General features: G+C 40.9%; 1 protein-coding gene across 8 annotated transcripts in view; it reads left to right on the top strand.

Annotated features, from left to right (window-relative positions):
* MYOF (myoferlin) overlaps window positions 1–26,861 on the top strand; it is a 187,964-nt gene extending 161,103 nt beyond the window's left edge. For all 8 annotated transcript variants that reach the window (XM_044297273.1, XM_044297274.1, XM_044297272.1 and 5 more), the window contains 13 exons: window positions 322–477; window positions 565–656; window positions 7,262–7,432; window positions 8,791–8,939; window positions 11,576–11,715; window positions 14,982–15,070; window positions 16,093–16,188; window positions 17,238–17,379; window positions 20,007–20,106; window positions 23,945–24,120; window positions 25,451–25,560; window positions 25,874–26,021; window positions 26,323–26,861. In XM_044297273.1, the coding sequence (XP_044153208.1) occupies window positions 322–477; window positions 565–656; window positions 7,262–7,432; window positions 8,791–8,939; window positions 11,576–11,715; window positions 14,982–15,070; window positions 16,093–16,188; window positions 17,238–17,379; window positions 20,007–20,106; window positions 23,945–24,120; window positions 25,451–25,560; window positions 25,874–26,021; window positions 26,323–26,361 (1,608 nt within the window). In that variant the 3' untranslated portion in view covers window positions 26,362–26,861. The remainder of the gene's footprint in view (window positions 1–321; window positions 478–564; window positions 657–7,261; window positions 7,433–8,790; window positions 8,940–11,575; window positions 11,716–14,981; window positions 15,071–16,092; window positions 16,189–17,237; window positions 17,380–20,006; window positions 20,107–23,944; window positions 24,121–25,450; window positions 25,561–25,873; window positions 26,022–26,322) is intronic.
* Window positions 26,862–27,618: the final 757 nt, after the last annotated feature.

Here is a 27,618-nt window from a genome sequence, read left to right as displayed (position 1 = left end):
GCATTCTGCTAGATCAGGCATGCTCAACCTGCGGCCCTCCAGCTGTTACAAAACTACAACTCCCAGCATGCCCAAACAGTCTACAGCTATCGGCCTACAGCAGGGCCTTGTGGGAGTTGTAGTTTTATAAGGAGTTTATTAGGAGTTTACCCTGATATATACGTCCTGAGGAAGGCTCTAACGTGATACGAACAGAACCTAAGTGTGTGGAGATCTGTTAGTGTCACCCACTGGCCTCCTCTTCCGTTACCACAGTCTAAGGGCATTCGGGCTACTGCTTAGCATTAAAATATTTTTCTTTATCCATTTAACTTGTTTTAGGGATCTTTCCGCGTATACCCTCTCTCCGATGACCCAAGTGTCCCAGCCCCTCCTCGACAATTCCGAGAGCTGCCGGACAGCGGACCCCAGGAATGCATTGTTCGGATCTACATCATCAGAGGTATAGATCTTCAACCCAAGGATAGTAATGGACTGGTGAGTGCTCCACTACTTCTATGTTTGGCTTCTCCTGTCTCCACCACTCTGTAGATCAGAGGCATTCATTTATGTGTTTGCTTCTAGTGTGATCCATACATCAAAATTACTTTAAGTAAGAAAGTAATTGAGGATCGGGATAACTTCATACCCAACACTCTAAATCCAGTCTTCGGAAGGTACGTCACAGGATCTTCTACATGTTTACATAGAAATGAATATAGACTAAGTGAGCTGAAATATTTCACGTTCATTAACGTCTGTGACTCCACAGGCAAGGGTAACTTCTTCCACCTGATACAGGGCTGTACAAAATCAGTTGACAAATTGATACCCTCCTATGTGACATCAGTTGGTGCTTATAGAACCAAAAACGAGAGAGCCTCAATGTACAGCCGTAAGTCAGGGCAAGGGATGAATAACCATATAAACCTATAATGTTGTTAAACAAAAGAATGCCCAAAATATTCAAAAAAATGTATATTTATTTATAATCAACATGTCATGATTTATAAAATGTTCAAGATGGCAAAAAAATATGAAGAATCAGCAGGAAACCGGATGCCGCAATCCACTGGCCGGTGTTGCTGCTACCCACCAGAAGATGGAAAACATGTCAAATATGCCAGCGATATATATCTGGGTGATTCTCAGTATAGTAGCCCAGATAGTATCACTATTCTGAGACTTAATACATATGGTCATCACCCTGGGTACATAACCACTAGATAGAGCTCAACTCATCTCAGTGTAGTTAAAGAAAAATATAAAACAAACTCTAGAGTCTAGCAATAGAGGGAAAGATAAAACCCTCACAAAAATGAAAAAAAAAAAACACACAGAACCTTGTAATAAAGGATGTAGAGGAGCTCATCTGTGGACTTCAGATAGAAAACTGAAACATACTATGAGACATAATGGAGGGTAGAAGGCAGCAGGCACGGGACAGGCTAGGAACCTCGAATAATTGTGAATGTGTACGTCATGCAGTAATGATAATATGCACTTATCCCCTTGATAATATCTATGTCTAGATCTATCCAGTCTTATATTTGTGGCCTCTAAATAATCTATCTCCCATATGGTTTCCGTATGCAGGGTTACCCATTATGGGGTTAATGTATCAGACATACTATAGATACTTTGTTTACCTGTTCAGCTGATGCAGCGCTCTGCTGTGATGCGCTGGATCACGTGGGGACACCGCTATGTCTCCTTGGGAGGTGGACTGGAACGCACAACATGCGTTCCGCCCCTCCTTCTGATGAGTGCGGTGCCGTCATTGTGAGTTCGGCATGTATCATCAGGCATGGAGCGCTCGATAGTAAGTATCAGCTGCTGTGATTGTTTATGGAGATCATATGTGTTTATGATATAAATAAGGGGATATGGCCACTTGCCTCCTGACGAAGCTGAAGCGAAACGCGCGTTGCGGTTCCTAGCCTGTCCCGTGCCTGCAGCCTTCTACCCTCCATGTCTCATGGTATGTTTCAGTTTTCTATCTGAAGTTCACAGATGAGCTCCTCTACATCCTTTATTACAAGGTTCTGTGTGTTTTGTTTTTTTTTTTCATTTTTTTCCTTCTATTGCTAGACTCTAGCGTTTGTTTTATATTTTTCTTTAACTACACTTTGAGCTGAGTTGAGCTCTATCTAGTGGTTATGTACCCGGGTGATGACCATATGTATTACGTCTCAGAATAGTGACACTATCTGGGCTACTATACTGAGAATCACCCTGATATATAGGTCCTTCAAAAAAAATTAGCATATTGTGATAAAGTTCTGATAAACATTAGACTTTCATATATTTTAGATTCATTACACACAACTGAAGTATTTCAAGCCTTTTATTGTTTTAATATTGATGTTTTTGGCATACAGCTCATGAAAACCCAAAATTCCTATCTAAAAAAATTAGCATATCATGAAAAGGTTCTCTAAACGAGCTATTAACCTAATCATCTGAATCAACTAATTAACTCTAAACACCTGCAAAAGATTCCTGAGGCTTTTAAAAACTCCCAGAAAAAGAAAAAAGCGACCCCAGATGACCCCCAACGTAAATAACAAGGACAGTGCCTACATATTTATCATATAGATGTTAGGGGGTACCTGAAAGAGGGTAACTCGGTACAAGCTCCGAGTGTAATGGCAGAAAAGAGAAGAAAGAAGCTCAGAGTACCAAACTAGTACCGTATTTTTCGCCCTATAGGACGCACCGGCCCATAAGACGCACCTAGGTTTTTGGGGAGGAAAATAAGAAAAAAATTATTTTAAACCAAAAGGTGTGCTTTTGGTGGGTTTGGAACTAATGGTGGTCTGTGGGTGGCACTATTACTGGGGATCTGTGAAGGACACTGTTATGGGGGGGATCTGTGGATGACGGACACTGTTATGGGGGGGATCTGTGGATGACGGACACTGTTATGGGGGGGATCTGTGGATGACGGACACTGTTATGGGGGGGATCTGTGGATGACGGACACTGTTATGGGGGGGATCTGTGGATGACGGACACACTGTTATGGGGGGCATCTGTGGATGGCACTGTTACAGGGGGGGGTCTGTGGATGGCACTGTTACAGGGGGGGGATCTGTGGATGGCACGGTTACAGGGGGGGGGGGGGGATCTGTGGATGGCACTGTTACAGGGGGAATCTGTGGATGGCACTGTTACAGGGGGAATCTGTGGATGGCACTGTTACAGGGGGATCTGTGGATGGCACTGTTACAGGGGGGATCTGTGGGTGGCACTGTTATATATGTGCCATCCACAGACCCCCCATCCCATAACAGTGCCATCCACAGCCCCCCAGCCCATAACAGTGGCATCCACAGACCCCCCCCCTTAACTGTGCCATCCACGGATCAGCTCGATCACCCAACCGCCCCCCCCCCGCCGCCGCCCCCGCCTCTGCCGCCCCCAGTATACTAATATTAAATGTCTTATTCAATTAAAATGTATTAGATATGCCCCCTCACTCTTAAATTCCTAATAGTACCTTACATCCTATTCCTAGGTTCTGTAATGCAGGCCGGGCGGCCGGCGCGTCACTCGCTGACGTCACTTGCCTGCGCCGCCTGCTTCATTCATAAAGTAGGCGGCGCAGGAACGTGACATCAAGGAGTTACGCTGCCGCCTGCCCGGCCTGCATTACAGCACCTAGGAATAGGATTGAAGGTATGATTAGCAATATAGGAGTGAGGGGGCATATCTAATACATTTTAATTGAATAAGACATTTAATATTAGTATACCGGCGGGGCTATAGTACATTGATTGCACCGCCCCGCCGCTATTCCCGGCCCCCAGCTCCTCCTCCCAGTCCCTCCCCCGGCCCCCGCTCACTCTACATTTCCCCTGATTTTTTTTTTTGGGGGAAAGGTGCGTCTTATAGTAACATATTTTTTGTGATCAGTGTGTTCGTCCAGGGTGGCGCTTGTTCTCTCTTCCCTGTTCCCTTTACCCTGTCCTTGGCATCCATTATACGTGTGCTTTTTAATCATGAATTTAATAAAAACATGTATTTTTCTAATTACTAGTTTGGTACTCTGAGCTTTTCTTCTCTTTTCTGCTTTTAAAAACTCCCAGCCTGGTTCATTACTCAAAACCGCAATCATGGGTAAGACTGCCGACCTGACTGCTGTCCAGAAGGCCATCATTGACACCCTCAAGCAAGAGGGTAAGACACAGAAAGAAATTTCTGAACGAATAGGCTGTTCCCAGAATGCTGTATCAAGGCACCTCAGTGGGAAGTCTGTGGGAAGGAAAAAGTGTGGCAGAAAACGCTGCACAACGAGAAGAGGTGACCGGACCCTGAGGAAGATTGTGGAGAAGGACAGATTCCAGACCTTGGGGGACCTGCGGAAGCAGTGGACTGAGTCTGGAGTAGAAACATCCAGAGCCACCGTGTACAGACGTGTGCAGGAAATGGGCTACAGGTGCCGCATTCCCCAGAAACAGCGGCAGACGCGCCTGACCTGGGCTATAGAGAAGCAGCACTGGACTGTTGCTCAGTGGTCCAAAGTACTTTTTTCGGATGAAAGCAAATTTTGCATGTCATTCGGAAATCAAGGTGCCAGAGTCTGGAGGAAGACTGGGAAAAGAGGGAAATGCCAAAATGCCTGAAGTCCAGTGTCAAGTACCCACAGTCAGTGATGGTCTGGGGTGCCATGTCAGCTCCTGGTGTTGGTCCACTGTGTTTTATCAAGGGCAGGGTCAATGCAGCTAGCTATCAGGAGATTTTGGAGCACTTCATGCTTCCATCTGCTGAAAAGCTTTATGGAGATGAAGATGTCATTTTTCAGCACGACCTGGCACCTGCTCACAGTGCCAAAACCACTGGTAAATGGTTTACTGACCATGGTATTACTGTGCTCAATTGGCCTGCCAACTCTCCTGACCTGAACCCCATAGAGAATCTGTGGGATATTTGGAAGAGAAAGTTGAGACGCAAGACCCAACACTCTGGATGAGCTTAAGGCCGCTATCGAAGCATCCTGGGCCTCCATAACACCTCAGCAGTGCCACAGGCTGATTGCCTCCATGCCACGCCGCATTGAAGCAGTCATTTCTGCAAAAGGATTCCCGACCAAGTATTGAGTGCATAACTGAACATAATTATTTGAAGGTTGACTTTTTTTGTATTAAAAACACTTTTCTTTTATTGGTCGGATGAAATATGCTAATTTTTTTTAGATAGGAATTTTGGGTTTTCATGAGCTGTATGCCAAAATCATCAATTTTAAAACAATAAAAGGCTTGAACTACTTCAGTTGTGTGTAATGATTCTAAAATATATGAAAGTCTGTTTATCAGTACATTACAGAAAATAATGAACTTTATAACAATATGCTAATTTTTTTAGAAGGACCTGTATATCGCTGGCATATTTTACATGTTTTCCATGTTCTGGTGGGTAGCAGCGACACCGGCCAGTGGATTGCAGCATTCGTTTTCCTGTTGATTCTTCATATTTTTTTGCTATCTTGAACATTTTATAAATCATGACATGTTGATGATTATAATGAAATAAAAAAAATTTGGAGTATTTTGGGCATTCTTTTGTTTGTTTAACAACATTATAGGTTTATATCAGTCGGTGCTTGCTTTCTGTTGGCTGAAGACGTTATGCTCTACTGGTCCCCATCATATACTGTACATATCTCTATTAATACTGAGACATAGTATTCTAGTCCTTTGTAGTGACTTCCTACTGCATTTGGACCAGTGCTCAGTAGGAATTAACTTATTTGGACCAGCGCAGTTAGCTCTGCATTAATGGTATTCTCTCGAGAGTAAATGCAGGGCGTGGTCAGAGACAGGAAGTCGGTTTAGTGCAGCTTTAGCCAATAGCTGCAGAGGAGGAAGTGATGTTAGATGGGGGAGGTTCCACTTTTGCAACTGTTGCTTTAGACCCTAGAAGCATGCAGCGGTAAGATGTAAGCTCATTGACCTATAATGTACAGAACACCTTGCAAACTTGCTTTTTTGAGAGTCGCATCATTTTTGGTGGATTTGATAAAGGGGGTTGTCCAATACTGATGTCCTGTCCTCAGAACAGAGCAAATGTACATGTGGACAGCATTCCCAGAGATAAAACATGGGTGAGTGCACACTTCAGAGGGTTTGGTTCAACTCACCGCAACGTAGATTTCAACAAAGCACAAGGAGAGGCTGCACTCTAAAAGGATGCAATTCTAGTAGTGATTTTAATCCATATGCAATCTTTCAGCTGAAAAGCCTTCTTTCCTCAGGATAGGTCATCAGTATGAGTATGTGTGGGGTTTGAGTCGTGGCACCTCCACCAGTCAGTTGTTTGAAGAGGCTGTGGCACTCCATTGAGCGTTGTGGCCTCCTCACAGCATACCAAGTACAGAACCATCCATTGGATAGCGCCTGTGCTCGGTATTTTAGCTCAGCCACATTCACTTGGAGTGTCTCTTCAAACAGCTGATCTCAGGGGTGCCGGGATTTGGACTCCCAGCGATCACATACTAATGGCCTATCCTGGGGAAAGGTCATCAGTAATAAAACACTTGGACAAACTGTCAAGAAAACCATTATAAGAACATAAAGGGTTTGTCCCATGAAGACAACTTATCTTGTATCCACCGGATATGCAGCGTCCCTGCCGATCACAAGAAAAGAGGCCCGTGCTCTCCTATTTGAATGGAATATTGATCACGCATGCACACTGCTGCTCCATTCAGCTCTATGGGGCTGCCAAAGAAAGCCGAGCTCTTGTACTATATTTTCGGCTGTCTCATAAAGATAAATGGAGTAGCGGATGTGCATGTGTGTCTGCTGCTCCACTCAGACAAGAAGCACAGGCCCACGTTCCTGTGATCAGCGGGGGTCCCAGGAGTCAGACCCCTGTCAGTCACTTGTTCCTGTGGATAGGGGATAAGTTTTCTTCATGAAACAACCCCTTTAATAAAGAGCTATGCTATATCCCATATCTATAATCAATGTTACCAACTCAGGAACAGACATTACTCATTAGAAGCTCCTGGCAGCCAGCATGGCCTCACTCAATATTCTCATTGTTGCTTAATCTCTATTCCTCACCTATTTACCATATTTTTCTGCTTGTTTTTACTCTTGGATCATATAGTAAACTTGCATTTGGCCAAAGAGCAGATCTTCTAAATCTAGAAGCTTTATGAACAGAAAACCCAGTCTCAAATCTAAATCTATTCCTGGTGTTGGAAACCCCTTTCTGCCTGTGTAACCTAAACATGTTTTCTTTAATTAACATTTTCTAAATCTTGTCCCTGCAGAATGTACGAACTGAGCTGCTTCTTACCTCAAGAGAAAGATCTGAAGATCTCGGTGTATGACTATGACGTTCTGACACGAGATGAAAAAGTAGGAGAAACCACAATAGACTTGGAAAACAGATTCCTTTCACGGTTTGGAAGCCATTGTGGGTTACCGCAGACCTACTGTGTGTAAGTTTGAATAATTTCACGTCAGGCTTACCACTGCTTAATTCTGGCCATGGTTACATTCATGCAGAGATTGATCGTCATCAGAGTCTGTTTTAGAATTCATGCTAGATAGGAATATGGTTTGGGTTATTTAAAACATAAGCTAGACTTGATATTGTAGTGACTAATGGCCCTCTGTAAGACTAAAAATCTTCATGATACTCTATAACAGTGTTCCTCAACTCTAGTCCTCAGGCCCAGCTGCTAGCCATGTTTTTAGGATTTCCTTAGTATTGAGCAGGTGATATAATTAGTGTCAGTGCATCAGGACTTACCACAGGTAATCATTCTATGGGATTATCTGAAAATACTGACCGGCAGGTGGGCCCTGAGGACTGGAGTTGAGGAACACTGCTCTAGAAGACTGAATATCTCCACCTTTTAACACAACATGTTTTTTTTTTTTTTATAGGGGACCTCCAGCCCCCCTCCATGCATAGTCATTGACTTACATAATACTGCATACTGTTATTTACCTGTTATACAGAAATTCCTAAGCTCCCTCTAGTGGTGGCAATTTTTATAAGTTAAAGGAATTTTCTGAGCCAATAAAAAATATAGAAATGTTTCTACCGTATGTGTTTGAATGCTCACCAGGTGAGGCCACCATAGATCAGAGGTTTATTTGTACTATTTTGTCCAGCTTTGTATAGCACCTTTGTTTTGATACTGCCAGGGATTGCCGTTGGCAAGATTACCTTGTAAAGAACTACGTAGCGCTGTAAATACTTACTGTCTTGAGTCTTGACAAAGAACACAGCTCTGCTACTTGGGGACCTTTCTACCATTTTATTGCACACAGACTCTGCAATGTCTGCTGCTCAGATTGTGAAACATGATCCTCTCCTGAGATGGGAAGTCAATGAGTCAGGGAGTAATGGACATAAGAGGCATATGTTGTGTGATATCCTGTACTGGAGAGAGGTGAAAAGGGAAGATAACTACATGTTCAGAGTACAGAACCTCACACAAGCAGGAGATAAACACCAGGGTCATAGTGATGTGACTGCATGAGAGACTTGATTACAGAGAGATCTTTGCTACAGACACTAAGTAAACCATTCACACACAAGTTAAGAGTTCGAAAACCTCTTTAATTATGGCTCTGCACTATAAAGTTATATTAGGAAGTTACCTTAGATAATTAGACAGACTCGTAGGACTGTAGCCTTCTTGGCCTTGGAATAGTTTGAGAGGAATAAGAACAAAAGGCGTCTGTTTCATTATTTAATACTATAGTGGGTTTTATGGGCAGGGATTTATCAGAGACTGGTTGATAAAGTTTGACATTTAATTTGCTTGATTCCTTTTATTTACAGATCAGGGATAAATCAGTGGAGGGATCAACTCAAACCTGCACAGATCTTACAGAATGTCGCCCGCTTAAAAGCTGTTCCTCCTCCTGTATACTCAGAAAATGGAACAAAAGCCACCTTTGCAGGCCGGGAGTATTCACTGGAAAACTTTGGTGAGCCATATGACCTGTGATAGTCCAGTGCTCAGTATGCTTCTATTCAGGCCTAAGGGTACTTTCACACTTGCTGCAGAGGAATCCGGCAAACGGGTCGCATTTGTAAGTCTGATCTGGATGCGGGTCCGTCTGACAAATGCATTGAAATACCGGATCCGTCTCTTCGGTGTCATCCGGAAAAACTGGTCCGGTATTTATTTTCATAGATTTAAAGGTCTTCCCAGAAAACGGATCCGCAAGAACGGATCCGTTAATGCGGAAATTTTAATGCCTGGATCTGGCACGAATACATTTAAATGGAAATTTAATGCCGGATCCGGCATTCCGGCAAGTGTTCAGGATTTTTGGCCGGAGAGAAAAATGCAGCATGCTGCAGTATTTTCTCCAGCCAAAAAAAGTAAGAGGAACTGAACTGATGCATCCTGAACGGATTGCTCTCCATTCAGAATGCATTAGGATCAGTTTTTTTTACGGTATTGAGTCCTTGTTGATGGAGCTCAATACCGGAAAAGAAAAACGCTAGTGTGAAAGTACCCTAGTATGTTTGATCGATATAATACTGTTTATACAGGATCCACTCTGTTTAAAGGCATGTACTTTAGAACTTCACCTTACTCATGATTACTAGAAGCTTTTAACACGTTTCCTGATGTATCAATTTTCCAGTATTTTTTGTTCTTGTTTTTTTTTCACACTGCTTTCCAAGAACTATAACCTTTTTTATTTTTAGAGTCTCATAACCATATGAGGGCACGTTTTTTGTTGTACTTTATAATTGCTCCATTTAAGAGTGCATGCCATGTAGTGGGAAGCTGGGCAAAACATTTGTGGAATTGCAGTTTTTCAAATTCCACCCCATTGTTTTGAGTTTCATTTTTACAGCGTTCCCTATTCAGTAAAAATGACCTGTTATCTTAATTTTTTGGTTCATTACAATTACAATGATATCACATTTTTAAAGTTTTTCTTGCATTTTAATAATAAAAAGTTTGGAAAAAATATTTATTTTTAATTGCATCACCATTTTCTGACCCTCGTAATTTTTTTTATACTTGTAGAGTTGTGTAAGTTTTTTTTTTTTTTTTTTTTTTGCAGGACAATTTTTTATTTTTCATTAATATTTAGGGTTGTGTATACATTTTTTATCACTTTTTTTATTTTCTTAGGTGAACGAACAAAAAAATTGTGAATCATGCATTACATTTTTTTTCTGTTGTCCTGTTCACTGTACAAAATAAATTAGTTCCTGCGCTTTGGGATGTGGTGATGCTGCCTCTTGTTATGAGAGACCTCGAAGATTTTAGAAGGTTGCAGGCTGCCATGGCAACCGAACAGCTCCCATGATCTCATGGCAGGGGGGCTGTTTAGTCACTAGGAGCACAGTGCTTTCAGCAAATGACTACTCGGATGCCATGGTCCCAACTGACCACGGCATCTGAAGGGTGGAAAGTCTGTGATCGGTGATATCTCCAAACACTCACCCTGTCACTAGGTTTCTCTATGTAAAACAGCAAGCACTAGGCGACTAAGGCGCCCACTCAGCAACTCGGCAGATGCCATCTTTAAAGACTAAACATCTGCTGAACGTGTAAGGCAGATGTTGGAAAAGGGTTAAAGTGGTTTTCTGGGAAGAATTTTAAAATGGGCCAGAAAATGCATTTCCCATGTAATAACATTTCTGGAGCATCTATTCTGATGTCTATATGTTGTGCTATTCCTCTGTTATTTCTACTAGAAGTTATGAATTAATTGCTATTAGACTTTATTAAGGGTACAGAGGGGGGGAGGTAACAAGGTGGGGGGGTGGGTGTGTACCTGCACAGACTCACTCTATCCAATCAGTGCAGCCATTTTCAGACTGTGCAGGTACACACCCCTATCTGGTTACCTCCCCTCTGTACCCTTACTGCAGACTGCTGGCAATTATTCATAAGGTTTAGTAGAAATAATAGAGGAATGGGACAACATACAGACATAAGAATAGATGCTCCAGAATTGTTAGTACGTGGGGAATGCATGAAGCTATTAAAACAGACATGTCAGGAGCAGTGAAAGGTCCTCTTTAAGAATAAAAAAATGATCATTACTTCTCTCCACTGATCCACACCACACTTCTGAGGTCCTCTTCCTGTCCCGAGACATGCTGAAAATGCCAGGAAATGCGCAGTCAGCCAATCACCATCCTTAGTGGTAGCCCTCCTCAGCTAGTGATTATGGACCCTTGCAGAATGACCAGGAGGGCTCACTGAGGAGCATCCACATTTCTTTGTTTCCAATACCCCCCAACAGTTTTTGGGATGTTTATCAGCGACTTGATTGTGCACTGGTAGCCATGCCCATTAGCCAAGCTGGAGCAACCCATGTAACCATTGCTTTAGCAGACAAGATAATGGTGTCTATGCATAAATGACCTCTCACAAGTAATACACCAGGAATATAGAGAGATCAGTATATAAAAATACCAGAACTGGAACTATAATCCCAGAAAGGCAAGGTTCAAGAAAAGTTGCTGCCTTAGTCTGAGCCGTTCATTCACCAGATCTTGATTGTAAAATCCTTCAGGAAAAAGAACAGAACATGTGTAATTCAATAACCTGTTTATTAATAGCAGATTATCATAATGTTTTATGTAGAGGCGAACAAGAAAATTAATCAACACCTTGGACCTGCCAATGAGAGACTTGCTCTGTATATTCTTCGAGGCCAGGGTCTCGTTCCAGAACATGTTGAAACTCGGACATTATATAGCACCTTCCAACCGAACCTTTCACAAGTGAGTCTGGTTTTTCTGTGTCCTCAATGGGTAACCTTTTCGGACTGAATACATTTTTTCTGTAACCACAGCATTGGTTTTAATGCAGATTCTTTGTGTTTTGAAGTCTAAGGCTTGGTCCACATTGAGTCAATGTTTCCTTTGCAAATCCAGTGCCGAAAATCATCATAAATCTACACTGAATCCACAGCAAAATCCATATTACCCGTGCAGATATCTGCAGTGTAAACATCCACGCCCATGTCAATTTCTTTAGGCATTTTATGCATTGCAATTTGTACAAATCTCATCTCTGCTGCTACTGTATTCCACTGTGGATTTTCCATATGCATATCTGAGAGTTGGTGATTTGTCTTTCTACATAGCTACCATAGACCACAAGTCAGAGGCGTGAGGTGCGGCCTTTACCAGATATATGCCCTTCTCAACCTCCAACATATTTTTATGGTGGAAGTCGGGTCTTTTAAACATGGCGATTGCGCAGAAGCTAAGCAAGAGCTATAGCTTCCAGGTGCCTGCTGTTTTACACAGCAGACACCTGTAGATAATGGATGTGGTCAGAGATAATGACTATCATGCACATTTAACCCCTCACATGCCTTGGTCAATGGTGACCATGGCATCTGAGAGGTCTTTCCCTGGGAGTCCTCTGCTCCCGGAGCCAGAAGGACTTTCCCTCGCTGAGATCCAGGGAGCCATTCAGTTACTGTGGCAACATTGTACCTTCTGAGTGCTTCAAGGCCTGCCACACCTATGGCAGGGCACCATAGGAACATAATGAGTCTCCTATAGACTACCATGTTAATTCATTGCAGTCTGTGGGAGAAGCGATCTGTGTATTGCATATTAAAGTCCCTTAAGGGGGCTTAAAAACAAGTCCAAAATATTTTTTTACTTTTCTTTTCAAAATATAAAACATATACAAATTCAAATCAACCCTTTTCTCCATATTAAACATAAAAATAAACAGCCACTGGGTCCCAAAATGCCCATACTATTAAAAATAGTCATATACACTTCAATGTGGTTTGAATAAAAACTACAGATTGTCCCACACAAAATGAGCTTTCAGACAGCTCTGCAGATGGACCTATAAATAAAAGTCCTGGAATATGATTTTTTTTTATTATCCATAGTTTTTAAATATTAAAACAAAAGAAAAACTATATAGAAACATAGATTGATGGCAGAAAAAGACCACCTGGTCCATCTCTTCTGCCCTTATATTATTATTTAAATTTTTTTTATCTTGGTATAGACCTGTTTTTATCCCAGATATGTTTAAATTCACTTACTGTAGATTTCCCAACCACATCTGCTGGAAGTTTGTTCCAAGCTTTAACTACTCTTTCCGTAAAATAAAATTTCCCGACATTGCTCCTGATTTTACCCCCAGCTAATTTCAGATTGTGCCCCCTTGATCTTGTGTTTAGCTTTTTATTGAGAACACTTCCCTCCTGAACCTTATTTAAACCTTTAGCATATTTAAAGGTTTCCATCGTGTTCCCCATTCACTTCTTTCCTCAAGGCTATACAGATTAAGAGGCACATTCATTAAGATCGGTGTTGGATGTTGATCTTAATAAAGCCCTAAACTGGCGGTGGCTCCGCTGAAGTTATGAAAAGGTGCCTGCCTCGCCATAACTTTGGTACATCCAGTTCTAAATGTAAGACCGCTTCGGAGCTGTCTTGCATTTAGATCATTTTCTACACCTAAAACAGGCCTGTCCCCATCCCTGCCCACGCCATGCCCACAATTTTAGACCTGGTGTGAGTGGGGCAAAGTTGCAGATAGTGGCACAACTAACCGTTGCACTGCTATCTGTGCCTGAAATATGCCTAATTCTAGGCGTATTTCAGCATAGTAAATGGCCCCCTAAGTTCCTTAAGTCTATCCTGGTATGTTTTATGCCTGAAGGGCTTCTTTCATCAGGAACAGCGTTATTATACTGGCTAACTTTACACATCTGCTAATGTCAGCTGAAGCTAAGTCTTTGTCCTTTCTTTCGAAGTGCCTCTTTGTGAAAAATTTACTTTTATTTTATTTAAATAAGCCTCTAGGAGCCGGGGGTGTTGCTGCTGCTGCTGCTGCTGCTACTACTACTACTACTACTACTACTACTACTGCTGGCTCTGTTCTCCCTCCTCTGGCCACGCTCTCATCATGTTGGTTGAAGGGCCAGGCAGGAGGACATGATCACTGCCTGGCCCTGTCAATCAACATAATAAGGGTGTGGTCAGAGGAAGGATATCAGAGCCTCTAGGAGTAGTGGCAACACCCCCATTGCTCCTAGAGTCTCATTTGCATAAAAATAAATTTTCACAAAAACAGAGGCCCCTAGAAAGAAGAGATAAAGACTATTAGCTTCAGCTGACATAAACAGTCTAAAGGCACCCAGTATAATAATAATGTTCCTGATGATTGAAGCCCTTTAAAACCCTCCACTATTTTTGTAGCCCGTCTCTGCACCAGTTCCATTTTATCGATGTCTTTTTGTATATGGGGTCTCCAGAACAGGACACAGTATTCTAGATGTGGTCTCACTAGCGTTCTATACAGTGGGATCACAATCTCTCTCTTCCTACGGGTTCTACCTCTAGCTATACAACGAAGCATCCTACTTGCTTTCCTTGCTGCCTGTCCACACTGTGCACTCATTTTGAAACTGTCTGATATCCGGACACCTAAATCCTTTTATTTTGAAGTCCTCGCCAACACAGAGCTGCCATTGACTTGAACGGGTTAAACGGGCCTTTTCCATGTCTGCAATCACAATAGCTGATAGAATCAGGGGCATCATGGCTTTTTGACATGCTATGTATTTGAAATATAATTTACTTGAACAGCAGGCCCCTCAGTTACTGGGATCCATAGAAGTTAATATTACTCCTTTTCCATTGTATCTACCAATCTAATTAAGGGCTCATTCAGACAACTGTATGTGTTTTGCAGTCCACATATTGCGCAAAACAAGGATACCGGCCGTGTGCATTGTGCATTTTGTGGATAGCAATGCCTATTCTTCCACAGAATGGAAGTACAGATGCGGAGAGCACACGGTGTGCTGTCCACATCTTTTGCAGCCCCATTAAAATAAATGGGTCCGCATCTGTTCTGCTAAATTGTGTGACTGATGCGGACACAAATATATGGTCGTGTGAATGGTCCCTTACACAAACAGTGTACACTAATCTAATATATGCTTCTGAAGTGCAGAATGGATTTACTTTTTATGTATACTTTTATTTTGTTATCTTTTTTTCAGGGTAAACTGGAAATGTGGGTAGATGTTTTCCCCAAAAGCTTAGGGCAGCCAGGACCTCCATTCAACATTGCACCACGCAAAGCTAAAAAGTAAGTTGTCTGAAAATATAAATCTATTTGTACATCCTCTCCCACTGTTACAGAAAAAGTACCAAGATTTCATTCAGAAGTTGATCTTTAGATTCTGGTAGCCCAACTACTGCAATACTAAACCCCAGTGTCCTAAATATTGGCAACATTGGAACCTGTTGGCCCAACTATTTGCAGCATTACACCGTGATGGCCCAACTTTCCGCAACATTAGACCCTAATGATCCAACTATTTGGTAATTTTAGACCTTGATGACCCAAATATTGGCAGCATTAAACCTCGATGGCCTGACTGTTGGCATCATTACACCCTGATGGCCTAACTTTCTGCAATATTAGACCCGAATGGTCCATCTATTTTGTAATTTTAGACCTTGATGGCCCGACTATTGGCATAATTACACCCTGATGGCCTAACTTTCTGCAACATTAGACCCTATTGGTCCAACTATTGGAAATTTTAGACCCTGATGGTCCAAATATTGGCAATTTTAGACCCTGATGGCCCAAATATTGGCAACATTCTAGCCTGATGAACCCAAATTTTGCAACCTTATAGCCTAAAGGATCCTAATAGCCCTACTACTGGTGATATTAAACCCCGATGGCCAATCTTTCATGTGTCCAAAGAGGGTCTGGTGTGTTGTATTTGTCAGCTAATCGTATATTGTGTGGCCAAAAAATGTATGGGGTTACTCCCCAACCTGCAACCACTGAAACAATGTGCATGTTTGGCTACATGTGGGCCTACAGCTTCTTGTCTAGGACCACCGTTACCTGGAAGAGGTCACCAATCATTTTTCTAATAAATTCTACATAGTATAGGAATAATTGCAGAACTGCTTGCTGGTTTGTCATTTCTTTGGTGCCTTTGCTTTTGTTACTTTTCCTGCAAGCTATAGACCATGGTCGTCTTGTACTCCTTCTTGTGTATGTGCAGCTAATACTAATGCTTTGCATTTTGAATAGAGACAACTATAATATAATCTGTATATGTATTTTTTTTTTTTTTTTTTTTTTAGGTACTTGCTCCGTGTAATTGTTTGGAATACAAAAGACGTTCTTCTTGATGAGAAGAGTATTACTGGAGAAGAAATGAGTGATATTTACGTCAAAGGGTATCTTATTCTCTAGTTTACTAGGGGGATTGGATTGGGCTTTATCTGGAAATTGAGTATATTATCCATATTTGTTTTGCAAATCAAGTTCTACTGCCACATGACAACACTCAAGGGATTCTCTACCTTCAGTCATTTTGCACACAGTGCATTTTCTGGTCTCACTTGAGTACATTAACTTACACATACATTCTGCCACATGTGATGGATGTACCTGAATGTTTAAGACCTCACTGGCTTCTCTATGTAGTATAGACGAAGCTCAGTTTCATGAGGCCAAAATTATATACAGAACACGCATGCCCTCATGGTCTTACTGAAAAAAATTGATCTGTATAGGGTTATAGTGATCCAAGTTTTTTGCAGTTGAGCTGTGAAATGTGCAGGTGTTGTAGCTTTCAGGGTATACGCAGTGTACAACTGCTAATGGCATTTGTTGGGAGAATTTCCTGGTGTATACCTTTTGATGTATGCCACTATATTGGCATACAGTGTCATTCATTTCCCCTCGACACCCAGTGTGAATGTACCTTAATACATATGCTCTAAAATGTGACCATGTGAGACCAGAAGTTGGAAGCAGCCACAGATAAAGAATCCTTTTCCCTATCACTGAGGAAAGGGGGGTAAATGTCTGCCTCATGACTTTTACCACCTCATTATGATCGGTGGGTGGTTCAATAATCTTGCTAGATAATATTCTATCATCTAAGGTGTAGTGAATAAATTCACTGGTGATAAGGTAAAGGGCAAAAAAAAGCAGTTCTTAATAAAGCAGGTTTTGCTGTTTTACTTTGGCTAAATGAGCACCAGATGAGTGTTGGCAATAGGAAATCATGCCAGTCTCGCGTCTACAGACTTGAGCTTCCTTTACTCGTTACTTGATTTCATGGCTGGTCTGAAGAGATCAGTATGTGAAATAAGGCTGAGCTGGACACTTTTATACACACACTCAGAGCTCGTAATCAGTACAGACTTTTTGGAAGGTACCAAAAGCGCCAGTTATCGAGGTCACATAAAACCCAAATATGTTTGCATATTACTTTCAGTTGGATTCCTGGCAATGAAGAAAATAAGCAGAAAACAGATGTGCACTATCGGTCACTGGACGGTGAAGGAAACTTTAACTGGCGATTTGTTTTCCCATTTGAATATCTTCCAGCGGAGCAGCTCTGTGTTATTTCTAAAAAGGTGGGCCCGTGAAACATTGTGGTGCCTGTATTAAATATGTTAAGCGTAAAGCACCGGATTTCTGTGTGCGGTAGACATTTACTCCCGTAGAGGCCAGGATAGCATAGTCAGTATTCAGGGCTTCCTAAAGCCAATTTTCCTAGAGTGGCTTATTACAGCCAAATAAAATGCAACAGCGTCAATGAAGTGTAGAAGTATTCTGATTTATATCGCAGTCACTACGATAATCTCATTCACTTTCTATGTGCTGAAACAAAGGCACTTTAGAGTAAAAGGAGTGTAATGACCATAGGTGATCACATTAAAGTAGGATAAACCATTAGTTCATGATCTGTGGGCCCAGTGTCGATCACCTGATTGGCAGAGAAGAAGCACTGTCATCACGTCCACTGGCGATCATGTCCACTAACACTGCAGGGAACTGCAACATACCTCCACTTAAGTGAGTGATGCTGTTGCAATTCCCTGCATAGTGGATGGGGGCGCTGTTATTCAAGGGGAAAAAAAACTGCAGTGCTGTGTCTCCTTCATTCTCAAAATTGTGGGATTCCTGTCAGTTAGACCTCTAAGAAGTGATGGCATAGACTTGAGAAATGCCCTTACTACTTATGTTGGGGAAAACCCTGGTGGTTCTAAACCCTGGGGGTTTTGCAAGATATTTTTTATTTTTTTAACTGATGACCTATCTTAGACACCTGGGACCCCACCGATCAGCTCTTTGAGAAGGGATTTTGCTCACAGTAGTACCACAGCTTTCTCTTGGCTCACCAAGCACAGCAGCGTACATTGTATAGTGGTTGTGCTTGATATTGCAGCTCAGCCCCAGTCACTGAGCTGCCCCTAAGCCATGTGATCAATGAATGTGATGCCGCGTGGCATAGGCAAAGCTGGAGAATGCCGCATCGGTGCCTTCTCCAACATCTGATCAGCGGGGGTTCCGGGTGTCAGACCACCACCAATCCGATACTGATGTCCTATACAGAGGATAGGTCATCAGTCAAAAAGTGTCGGAAAACCTCTTTAAAGTGGTTTCTCATTAACCACATGTATCTCATATCTACAGCTATAAAGTCATCATTGTGTAATAGAATTTAAATTCTATTTGTGCCATCTCTAAATGCAGAAATCACAGAGAAAAATGACTTTTCATAAAAAACCTAACTTTTACTATTGTTGTTTAAAATAATACCCCATCTTAGTATGCATGTTAGGCTACGTCAGATGAATAGACAAGGCCTTACTTGGACGTATCAGGATGGTGAAGTCCGATATATAGAAAAATTTACGGCAACTTACAGTTAGATGACTGTGGACCTGGCCAAACGGTGAAAAGAGACCAGCAGGAGGTCTGCTATGCAATTATCAGAGTTTTGCCCACCATTATCAGTTGGGCACTCATCTAATGAAACCTGCAAGAACCTATCAACTATCCTGAGTCCCCTGATGAACCAGCCTTTATTACGTCTGGGGAAACGCGTCGGGACAAACTGCTAAAGAAGGGACGAACATCATCGATCCTTACAGGCAGGGTAACATTAGGCGACAGCGAGGGCTTAGCCACCGAGAGGCGGGGTCGCCCCTTTCGGGGCAGGGGTACATTGAGGGTTGTATTTGGGATATTGTTCCCTTCCCCTCTCCACCACCTCTCTCTTTTCACCGTTTGGCCAGGTCCACAGTCATCTAACTGTAAGTTGTCGTACATTTTTCTATATATCGGACTTCACCATCCTGATACATCCAAGTAAGGCCTTGTCTATTCATCTGACGTAGCCTAACATACATACTAAGATGGGGTATTATTTTAACCAACAATGGTAAAAGTTATGTTTTATATGAAAAGTCAGTTTTCTGTGATTTCTATATTGATACTTTTCGTAACCCTATAAATTCCACTGTGATTTATCTCTAAATGCAGCCAACTATGTAAATAATAGATGCTTAAAGGGGTTGTCCAAAGCAATTTTAATTATGACCCTAAAAGTGGTTAGCACAAAGGTTAAAAAGCCACTGGCATATTTAGCAGTGCTGCGCTTCACTGCTGAGTCCCGTCCCCTGGGGACAGAAGTGACACCCCGTTCATTGTCGCATGCACTGCTGCAGTCATTCACTGGCCTCGGTGGTGACATTTCCACTGCTCTGTGCTTCTGGGTCCCATCTTAATATAAAGGAAAAAGCCTACAAATGCCCTCTGACCCAGTCACTATCTGCCGCAGTGACCGCTAACCAGACATTTTGAGGCCGTTAGTTTAGGTTAGTTTCACACTAGCGCTTGTACACAAGGAACAGCCTGCTGTATCTCTCTGCATTCCAGCATTGGCAGAAGCTAAAGCCGCGTCGTCCGGCCCCGTTAACTATAATGGCGACCAGCAAATTTCAGGCCGCAATAGAGCAAATATGCAGCAAATCGGCGGACAGCAGTTTTTGTCCGGCCGCTTCTCCGCATATTTGCCGGGGTTGTGGCTGGGTCCCTGCTGGAACAGCCTGCCATGTATTAGGCGCTGGTGTGAAACTAGCCTTACTTGTCTATTGTCACTTACGTATTGCCATTTTTTTCATTTATTTTTAATTTTTTCAAATTTGCCAAGTGGTACTGCATGCGACTATTATTTTGTATCTGTCAATTTTAGGAACATTTCTGGAGCCTTGATAAAACAGAATTCAAGTTACCACCAAAACTATTGCTTCAGATTTGGGACAATGACAAATTCTCCTTGGATGACTACTTGGGTATGTCTTTCCCAGTAACAATTATGATAAATTGTTAAACTTGTATATCTTTAAAAATAAAAAAAATCACCTCCAGATCCCGAAGAAGAGCTACTAAAGCACAAATTACTGAAAAGGTTACTATTGGCTATGATAGAAAGGTATCAGAACACACATGGCATCACAACTTGCTGCGTGTGGGGCTGCATAGCCACAGAATGCCCTTGGTGACCGCTGTCCATTGGGGCCTGAGCTGCAATACCAAGCACAGTCACTATACAATGTGCTGCGTTGTGCTTGGAAATCTGCTGGGAGCCAGCTACGCTCACCAGAGCTCCTGTGAGCATGGTGGCTCCCTGAAACAGCTGATCGGTGGGGGCACTGGGACTCTGACCCTCACCGATGTTATAATGATAACCTATCCTGAGGATAGGTCATCATTATCAATACCTGGATAACCCTTTTCAGATAGATGCCAGGACCAGTATACTGCCCATTTTAAATACTGGGTCAGGAAGCTCTAGTAGGATCTGTTAGCATCAACTTGGTCTCAAAGTTCTGCTGTTGTGGCGCTATACTACAAAGTATCCGTGCACACAGTGATTGTTTCTATGATGGATAGGAGATAGATAGATTGATATGAGATAGATACATTGATATGAGATAGATACATTGATATGAGATAGATAGATTGATATGAGATAGATACATTGATATGAGATAGATGACTTTCTTTAAATAAGACTTTAAATCTGACTTGTCACAATTTCCTACAAAGAATTAATTGTAGGCCTTGGTCACCAGCTTATTATAAATATGATATTGGCATGCAGCGATCATTCAGAGTGAGAAGGTCTCTACATGTCATCATTTCTATCCTCATTTTTTATTCATGAAACAAAAGACGTCTTTTCAATTTTTATGGAGATCAGCATCTGCTTTTAATTTGTCAACAGCCAACCAGGTGAGGCTTGTGGTTCCCATTAGTGAGACACCACTGGCCTTGATCCTGATCATTTGCTCCACTAAAATACACGTATGGCATACCATATGTTCTACATGCTTATGGAAGGAAAAGCTGAGGTTCCCCAGGGAAAGGTTGTAAATTAGAAAAGACACTTTTACTAGTGTAGCACTGAGTCATAAAAAGCTTTTACCAAAATTATTATTTCAACAGTAACCTGTTAGTATGTCGATGTTTGACCTGGTCCATCGCAAAGAGGTATAGATGGCATTAATCAAAAAGTATATCAATTACAATGTCTGAGAGCTGAGGGACATGGTTATTGGTTTGGGGTAAATGGAGGCACAATTTAGCAAAGATACATTTTACGTAGAAATGATTTGATATGACAACATACTGCATCCATAGGTTTGTGTTGATTTACTGCTTTGAAAAATATAAAATATATTTTAATTATAGATCCAATGTAATATTTCTTGATAACTTAGAAGATTTCATGTAAACTAAGTTGTCCATATATAGTGGGGAAATTTAAGTATTTGATACACTGGCGATTTTTGCAAGTTTTCCCTCCTACAAAGAATGGAAAGGTCTGTAATTTTTATTGTAGGTACACTTTAACCGTGAGAGACAGAATCTAAAAATAAATCCAGAAACTCATTGTATGATTTTTAAATGATTAATTTGCATTTTATTGCATTAAAAAATAATTTGATCACCTACCAACCAGCAAGAATTCTAGCTCACAGACCTGTTAGCTTTTCTTTAAGCAGCCCTCCTACTCTGCACTCATTACCTGTATTACTTACACCTGTTTGAACTTATTTTTATTAAAAAAAACACCTGTCCACACACTCAATCAATCACACTCCCTCCTCTCCACCATGGCCAAGAACAGAGAGCTGTCTAAGGACATCAGGGACAAAATTGTAGACCTGCACAAGGCTGGGATGGGCTTCAGGACAATAGGCAGCTTTGGTGAGAAGGCAACAAATCGTATTGCAATTATTAGAAAATGGAAGAAACACAAGACGACTGTCAATCTTCGTCTGCGGCTCCATGCAAGATCCCGCCTCGTGGGGTATGGAAGAGTCTGAGAGTGGTCAGGAATTGACCCAGAAATACATGGGAGGACCTGGTGAATGACCCGAAGAGACCTGGGACCACAGTCTCAAAGATTACCGTTAGTAACACACTAAGCTGTCATGATTTAAAATCCTGCAGGGCACGCAAGGTCCCTATGCTCACGCCAGCACATGTACAGGCCCATTTGAAGTTCGCCATTGACCATCTGGATGATTCAGATGAGGCATGGGAGAAGGTCATGTGGTCAGATGAGACAAAAATAGAACTTTGTGGTACTTTTCTGCAGGACAACTGCACCGTATTGAAGAGAGAATGGATGGAGCCATGTATCGTGAGATTTTGGCCAACAACCTCTTTCCCTCAGTTATGGCTGGGTCTTCCAGCATGACAATGATCCGAAACACACAGCCAAGGCAGCTAAGGAGTGGCTCCGTAAGAAGCATTTCAAGGTCCTGGAGCGGCCTAGCCAGTCTCCAGACCTGAACCCAATGTAGCCCAGTGACAGCATTGAAACCTGAAAGATCTGGAGAAGATCTGTATGGAGGAATGGGAAAAAAATAAATTAAAATGCAGTGTGTTCAAACTTGGTCAAGAACTACAGGAAACTTCTGACCTCTGTAATTGCAAACAAAGGTTTCTGTACAAAATATAAAGTTCGGTTTTTCTATTGCATCAAATTCTTATTTCAAGCAATAAAATGCTAATTATTTAAAAATCATACAATTTTTTTAATTTTTTTTTCGATTCAGTCTCACAGTTGAAGTGTATTAAATACTTATTTTCTCCACTGTATATGTAGATCATGGCTGAAACTTGATTGGTTTATATAATCAGATACCTCCATGTTAAGGCCCCTTTACACTGCCCAATGGAGTAAATGATTGTTTGGAAAGAAGTGATCATCAGTGAAGGAAACCACTAAATTTACATGCAGGAATCTTCTGCACAGTACAGGGAGGAGCGATTGATAATATTATTGCTCGTCCCCATACAGAATCATTGTTTGCTGGCAAACAATGATTTAGTTGACCGCATTAAAGATCATATTAGCAATGAGCAAGCGTTTTGGGTAATGGACGACACCTTTGCATCGGCAGATCATCGCTAACGAGCGTTCTTAGGAACACTTGTTAGCGATGACCTGCCCTATTAGACTTGAGCCTATGAGTGTTTATCATTCTCAAAAAGACTTTCTTTTCTTAAAGCGTTCCTCTGCTTTTGACAGTCTCTAGTTTTAGAGGATTCCCCTGACAGTGAATAGGTCACAATGTGTCCAGCTATGTTACTTTATTATTTTAAAAGAAATATTAATAAATGGTGAATAATATCTAACGAAATTAGCATTGCAGCTGAAGGCCATTATCATGTCAGCACTTTGGATCCTCCTTTACTTTGTTGGACCAGTCAGACAAACATCAAGCTTCTCCCAAAGGGGTAGCAAGGCCAGAAAGGCTTGGGGTAATGTAATGTTCAATAGCCAAGAGATTTAGTAGAATAAAGATGACTCCATTATAAACTAGTCTACGTACACACACAAGATGAGTCTTTTTGAGAGAGTAGTAAGAGTAGAGAGGGTTTAGAGGGAAAGTGAAACGAGTTATTAAAAATTTATGGGGTTGGGAATGTATGATAAATTGCATAGGGCTTATTAAATGGTAAGTAATTAGCATTGGATAGCTCAGAAAACATAAACATCATAATTATAGCATATCTTGCTAGCCTGGAAATACTTTGAATGAAATATTGCTGTAATATTTTTGTAATTATTTTTGTATCTTTGCCTATAAAATTTATTTTATTTTTTTATAGGTTTTGTTGAACTCGAATTACACCGCACAATAATACCAGCAAAAACCCCAGAAAAATGCAGCTTGGATATGTCTGATCTTGCCAAATCCCCCAAGGTTGCTTCTCTTTTTGAGCAAAAGTCTATGAGAGGATGGTGGCCATGCTATTGTGAGAAGGAGGGAAAACGTATCTTGGCAGTAAGAATCAATGTTATTTGTTTATCTCATTCTAGAAGGAACAGCGGTACTCACGTAGTAATTTATAGAAAGAGTGTGAGAGCTGAAGAGGTTGTTTTTTTTTGTTTTTTTTTCAGTTGTCTGACTGAGCCATTTAAACATATGGGTCATTGGATTGGCATACATCTCCCTTAGACCATCTACTACCTAATTGTGTTGTCTTGGAGAGGTTATCCTAAAGTAGAACGCTCCTTCAAACATGTCAAATAAGTCAGACTTGTTAGGGTTTGGTAGCTGGAGACCCGACAAATTCCAAGGAAAGGTCATTTGGTTCCTGAAAAACTGTAATCACCAGGTGCCAACCTATTTATGTAAAACAGACATTTGACTGGTTTGTTCTTGGGTGCAGGTACCACCTCTAGGACCCTATCAGACATTGCGGCATATCCTAGTGATATGTCCCCAATGTCCAAGATAAGACAACCCCTTTAATATGGTTAAAAAAAATACATAAGTCCGTCAAGTTCTACGAGGGGATAGGTGTTTCTGCAAAAACTGGGTTTACCACGTAAATTCTATATAGTAAAATAATTTGAATCTATGAGGACCTAAAAGATTCTGATTCATCAGTGGTTCTGGACTATAATAAAAATCAACTTCATTAGTCCTTATCCCTATAAAATACAAGGAATCTATGGCTAGTTTCATATCTCTGTAGGCGGTTTCTGCTAAAAGCCTCAGTTGTGTGGGGGAAAAAAATAGCTTACACACCGATATGCCTCTGGTTACATGATTGGCACCATAACTGGTACATGAGAGGCTAAACAGTCAGTGGGCACTCTTGGGCTCCGTTGGTGTTTTGTAACCACAACAAAAAAAAAGGAAAAAAGAAACAGAAGTATAAGAGCAGATGTTAAGCTAGCCTAATATCAATATTCCACACAAAAAAATAAAAATCAGGAAAACATAAATTATTTAAAATATATTTATACTATGCATTATAAAATGAGCAATTTAATTATCTGTATAAATACTACAATGTGAGTTGTATTACTTTGTTTTAGTATATACAGAACAAATGTGCGTAAAATGATGCTATGTCCCACAAGAGGATAGCTGTTTATACATGTCGATCTATCTGAAAAGATTGAAGAGCGAAATCTAAATAACTTGACGGCTAATTGGTATTGGTATTGTTGCTATTATCCCAACCATTACTGCTCACTCACACTGACCTCCAGGAGCCTCCAAAAGAGATCTTTACTTAAAAGCTAAAATGCATTATTTTCTCTAAACAACCAGAACACGATGTTTAGTGAGATGTCATGAACCTGTTTTCATTTGCCAAAAGGGAAAAGTTGAGCTGACGCTGGAAGTGCTAAATGAGAAAGAGGCAGAAGAAAGGCCAGCTGGCAAGGGACGGGATGAACCCAACATGAACCCCAAGTTAGACCTACCAAAGTGAGCGCTTTTTCTTATTTGTGGAATAACGTGCTCTGCATTTGGATCCTTTGCCAAACTTCTCTCGAACCTAGTTCTGATTTGACAATATATTGTGGTCCTACCTCTTGGTCTTTCTCATTTTCCCCTCTTTTCTCAGTTCTCTATCTTCTCATCTGTAGTCTTGCTTGACAGCTGACATTTGTCATTTTATTTTTTTTCTTGCAGAGTTAATTATTAATTTTAAGTTGCATTATTTTCCTCGACGTAAAGTAACAAATACTTTTTCTTGCTGTTTGTTCTTGTGATTAATATTGTTTCTTTCAAAATGCAGCCGACCAGACACCTCCTTCCTTTGGTTCACAAACCCATGCAAGACAATGAAATTCATTGTGTGGCGCAGATTCAAATGGTACTTCATTGGTTTCATCGTTTTGCTCCTGTTGCTGCTGTTCATCTGTGTGTTCCTGTATTCCTTGCCGGTAGGTCATACTGAGCCAAAATTTTGGATTAAATTTACAGTCTTATAAATTTATATTATTGTAGGTACTTAGTATGGTATTGTATGGATCTGTGCATTCTTTCCCATTCAAAAAGTACATTTTTGAGAATTTCTTTAACAAGTTTTTCCACATTATTTATTTTAATGTCATGGTGTTGGCTTAAAGTGTCTTTTATATACTATTAATAATAATAAAAATTATTATTATTTGTTATGGTCACATTGACAATATACAACAATTTTAGATATTTGACTCAATTTTTATTACTTTTACGTTACAGGGCTATGTTTCCATGAAGATTGTGAGACCAAATGCATAAATAGAAACTTCAGCTGAACAATCTTGAGATCAGTGTTGGGCCCCAGTGCTGGCCTGGATCCTGGAAGACCACCTTAATAGACGTAACCTTGTTCACTTGTCTGTTAAATATAATAAATGAATGAGACCTAAAACTAAGGTTAGCGAAGGTTCATGGGGTCATGACTTGTGTTTAAAAGTCTATATTTTTTTTTAAGTAAATCCTTTTCACAAGTCCACCTCAGGTGTGGGTTCATGATCCTTGTACTCTCTGCTTTTCCCTCAACGTCCCATGTATCAATCCATTTAATTTTTACTAAGAAGCTGGGCAGTGAAAGGGCAGGATGTTCTCGCAGACTACAATACTATTTTATGGAAAGTGTAAAGTGCAATAATAAATATTAGAAATGTACATGTATAGAGGTCAAATACAAAGCACTATTTGTGTACTTTTTATATGTGTGTTTTTTTCAATTGTAATAAACTGCTGTTCACACTAAATAAATATCACTATTTTCCACACTTTCCCACTGATTTTCTTGAAGTATAATGAATACTAGAGTCATAAACATTCCAGATTTTTCCAAAGAGCGATACCATGATCACAGTAAGATATCCATCAAACCCCCAAAAATATAACAAAAACAGCTAAGCTGTCACTGTGACCTAGCTATATGAAGTATCCAATGTTTTGGTCATGACAAGCCTCAATGGCTTTGTTGCCACAAACTATTTCTGTTTTTGAAAAACCTAAGGACAATTAGAATAAGTCTGTCAGGAGTAAACTTACTATGAAGCTTTGCAGGCAAAGGGGTCTGATACTACAATAGTTAAGATTAACTACTCCTACTGTCTAAGGGACTATGTTACTGGAGGAAGGATTGGGTAGAGCAACCCTTTTTTTTTTTTCTTCTGGTGCCTCACCATTGGTTTTAGTCCATGGCAAAACTTTTTTTTTTTTTTTTAATTACCTTAGATTAACTTAGTTAGTCTGACCCTAGTAGAACAATAAAATACCCACAAAAGGAGTCAATTATGTTGCTAAACTAGAGATTGGCACTTCATAGAAAGACCTGTGCATCGTATAGTCACTTCTCAGATTCACTGAGCTAGGGAGTCTTGAGTGAGGAACTCCATGATGAGTCACTTGCTCTTGGTAAATTTACTCTTGAAAGCAGGGGTTCCACATAATGTTTTTGCACTGAAACCCCCACTTGTCTTTATCCACCACTAAATCTATCCAACTAGCGAAAGAGAAATGTGTGGCTCACATGTGTCA

This window comes from Bufo gargarizans, chromosome 6 (assembly GCF_014858855.1).
Source record: "Bufo gargarizans isolate SCDJY-AF-19 chromosome 6, ASM1485885v1, whole genome shotgun sequence".
In the NCBI taxonomy this organism is placed as follows: Eukaryota; Metazoa; Chordata; class Amphibia; order Anura; family Bufonidae; genus Bufo; species Bufo gargarizans.
This window is presented reverse-complemented; position numbering and strand designations above follow the sequence as displayed.